This window comes from Colletotrichum abscissum, assembly GCF_030869225.1.
Source record: "Colletotrichum abscissum strain IMI 504890 chromosome Unknown Scaffold_156.1, whole genome shotgun sequence".
NCBI classification, from domain to species: Eukaryota; Fungi; Ascomycota; class Sordariomycetes; order Glomerellales; family Glomerellaceae; genus Colletotrichum; species Colletotrichum abscissum.
This window is the reverse complement of record NW_026850050.1, coordinates 1-3,864: the sequence shown is the minus strand read 5'-3', so window position 1 is coordinate 3,864 and position 3,864 is coordinate 1. Positions and strand designations below refer to the sequence as shown.

General features: G+C 52.7%; 1 protein-coding gene across 1 annotated transcript; it reads left to right on the top strand.

Moving 5' to 3' along the window:
• Nucleotides 1-1,205: 1,205 nt before the first annotated feature.
• Nucleotides 1,206-2,807, top strand: CABS01_16798 (uncharacterized protein; the record flags this gene model as incomplete). Its single annotated transcript, XM_060550128.1, has 2 exons — nucleotides 1,206-1,911; nucleotides 1,972-2,807. 2 exons carry the CDS (start codon nucleotides 1,206-1,208, stop codon nucleotides 2,805-2,807), a joined length of 1,542 nt encoding a protein of 513 aa, XP_060403190.1.
• Nucleotides 2,808-3,864: the final 1,057 nt, after the last annotated feature.

Genomic DNA, 3,864 nt, shown 5'->3' with positions numbered 1-3,864 from the left:
GTGCGTCGGCGGGGTTCCATCGGAACCCAGGAAGACAAGAGAACGGGCAACACCTCTTATCTGCATGGCTGTCATGCCCAGCTGGCCGTTGCCATCAACCCCGAGTCTTGCTCATCGTGCTTGTCACCTCAGCGCGCTCGCCAATTTGATGTGTCGTCGCCATGGCCAATGATCCGCGCGCTATAGGAAGTAGCGTTGTCTGGAAGGCCATTCGTACTTCATACTAGGCCCTTGTCAGATAGTTGGAGTGATACGCCGACACCAGTCGTGTTAGTGTCCCTGCCCTGGAAAGAAGGCCAAGGGGGTGGGTGTTTGCACGGCGTTACCACCACCATCATTCGCGCCAACGCCCATCTGTGCAGGGATGCTTCGAGTTTGTCTCCCGCTAGCGTCGTATGGCGACGAACCAAGGTGTTTGGTCGTCACAGTCAGGTACTCGTCGTCCCCTGCGCCGGTACGCCGTTCTCCGCCATCCGCTGAGCAGTGCGAGCAGCCCGCCTTAGACTCCATCCAACAATACGCCCGATGAATCATCTACGCTTTTCGTCGGTGATGAGAGCATCAGTTTTTTGTTCCGGTCACCAATCCGGAAACCACTTTGTCATCCTTGTCTTGTCGGCCTGTGCTGTCCGTAGACACCTCTGTGCCCCCATTGAACGCCAGAAGAGCAGATCCACTACCGGGCAGACTGTACGGACCAAGACCTGGTTCTCGGGCTAGTGCTGGATTGGCCATCGCTCGATAATTCCTTCACCATACATCTCCGTCAACACCCTAGCAAGGTCGAGGTTTCCTTTCTCATGCACACGCTTCATAATCCCCCTTACGGCGGCGGCATCAGACACTTGGCAGTCTTTTCTTCTGCGCGAAGAAAACCGCGAAGAGAATTGTGGAACCAAGAAGCATCCGTCCATATAAGTTCTTTTCCCAGTCCTCCCTGGAAGAACTTTTCACGGGATTAACTGTAGCCTTATTCCATCATCACAGAATATCCGCCCTACCAGATACCTGGAGCATATCTTGCTTTCCACCTGGCAGCGACATCTTCAACTGGATCAACGACGGAACTATTTTCGTCGCTCGGTATTACACGACACTCCCAACGATCCCGTACAGACGTAAGAACGCGTCTTGATCTCGCAGCAAGCAAGCTGTGCTGCGGAGCTTTGTCTCGACAAAAATCCGACAGGCCTACTGCGGACAGCATGGACGCTCCTCAGTACCTTACCGATGGTATAGACACGAACTCTGTCTCTTACCCGTCGCGTCCCGCCATCATACCTTGTCAACCTCAGCAAACCAAACGTCTGCTGCCTCACCAGACTCTGCCGCCTCTGCAGCCGCAGACCCTCGCCGCCATAGACCCGATGAACCGCAGTAACCCCCACACTCCTAGCACTTCCGCGACTCCCAGCACGCCGGATTCCCAGACCGACATGATGCCGTTCCAGCATCAGCAGCAGCCGCCTCACAATCCTTACCAGCACATAGGCGAGCGCCCTCTCCTGCTCCAGACGTACGACACTCAGTCCATGCTGCCCCTGACCACGATGGGCACTTCTCACCTTCAGCCCATCGCGCCTGCCCCGGCGTCTAGACATGTTTCTTCTGTTCTGCATTCTATGCCCGCTCATGTTGCCAGGCCTCGGTCTGGGATGACCTCTCCCCGCGGCACTGGCTGTGTCATGTCCGGTGGTATGGATGATGTCGATCAGACTAAACATGTCATCGGCTCTTCTAGTCGCCATGGAGCTCTCACCGGCGCTTCTGGCGGACCTACCGCTACTCCTGCTGGCACTGGCAACACCAAGAGCACTGTGGTACCAGTCAAAGCTAACGGCAAGATCCCTGACCCTCACTACGACAAAACCTACTCGCAAGCGAAGCGCCAGAAGAGTCACCTTGTACGCCGTAAGTAATGACTCGCTAAGCCGCGCATCTTATTGCCTTGCTGACAAAGTTGATCTGTAGACACGGGCGGCCACTTGTATGAACGGCGTGACAACATGACTTCGCGTAAAGATAAGATGTTCTCGAATGGCGAGCCCAACTCAGACCAGCTATCAAGCCTTGATCGGACTCGGATCCGCCAGGCTGAATCGCAACAGGCCCGTGAGAATCATACTCAATCTTCTCTTGGTCGTCCCGTACAGACACTGATCGCACCCGACCCGGTCCCTACTACTGGCGTCCAGTGTTCAAGTGGACCCTCTGGCCCCTTGGATCACCGCGATTCCCTTTTCTTTTCGACTTGGAACGTGCCGCAATCGATCAAAGATCCTTTTGCACTCCTTTCCGACCGGATCCTCAGCTTCCTCTATTCTGCAGATTCCCCGATAACCAACGAACGCACCAGCTTCAACCAGTACTTCTCCGCTGGGAATGTTCGCACCCTACTGAAAAAGTACACTGAAGTCAGTGTCAGATGGCCTATTCTCCATACATCCGCGTTCTGTATCGTGGATGCCTACACTGGCTTGTTGGTGGGCATGTGCTGTTTGGGTGCCCACTACTCTGCCCTTATCCAACCACATCACGTGCGCGACCTAACAAATTTCCTTGGGTCCGAGCTAGCTCGTGATCTGGTGCCCTCAGCCGACTTGGTGAGCAAACAACAGAGTTGCGACGCTGGCGCAAATACCTCGAAGGACAGTCACCCCTACCTGGAGAAACTTCAGGCTCTAGCCATGCTACAGATTCTGGTGGCCTTACAAAGCACACCTCAGCATCGGACTTCAATAGCTGTGACGAAGTACACTGATTATCTTTGGCGGCTTGACGTTGAACCTGGCATGCCTGATTCATAACACTGCGCAGGAGCAACTATACCTCCACCGTGACTCCGCTGCTAAGGTCTACCCTGGTGTCCAATCTCAAATAGACATATGGAAATCTGACGAGGCAATACGAATCTGCAGGGAAAGTGCCGTCATGGAGGGTTGCATGATTGATGCACCTACCTAAAGTCGATGAAGACGTGAGCTGTGTCAAGCTGGCGTTTCAAGACGAGGATATGGGATTGTTGGGACAGTTAAATGTGGATAAAGTTAGAGCGTCAAGCCTGACGCTCACCGTCATTCGACCCTCTTCCGGTGTCAGTGAACCATTCAGGCATACCTGTTGTATGAGCTGATATCTACAGAGGGAGGGGGCGGCCATTTCGGAAAGATAGAAAATAAACTGATTGCATTAGAGTAAGAGTTTGTCTTTCGATTCATTTTCCATTCTTTTCGGTATTCTTTCCTTCCTGGCTCATTCATTCACTATCACGGTTTATTGCGGAAAATTAATACGATTACCTCGTGTGTCAAAGCCGATCTGACAGTGTCTACTTCTGATGTAATACGTCTTGGACGGGAAGTTGATATAGCGTTAGATTGCGATTATATAGAACTTGATGCTCCCCGGTGACACATGCATTATCACTCATTCAGACCTGTCGACCACCGTAATCGTGATCTTTAGGCCCAAGCCAGTGTTTCTCCTCGGCCAACTCGTCGAAGTAAAGGACGGCACCTCCTTAGGCTAGAACCACGATGACAAAGCCTAAACGGTCCCTCAAAGCTTTCATTTGCTCCACTATTGGCGAGGATAGGTGGTTTTGACTGCGTGTTCATGTCGGAAATCGTAGGAGAATGTGAAAGGGGAAGGTATATCATCCAGCACCCTGGACGAAGGCGTCGGGAAAGTCATAAGAACATCCTGATCCCAGACTAAAAAAAAAAAAAAGCCGATACCAGGGGGTATCAGTAGCTGAGAAGCGGAAGAGGCCGGCTAGATGTGTGTTGGGCCGTGGAGACATCCTCGCTCACAACAGCTTTACCTTCCTGAAACCACATCATCAATCATGTCCACTGAGAGCCA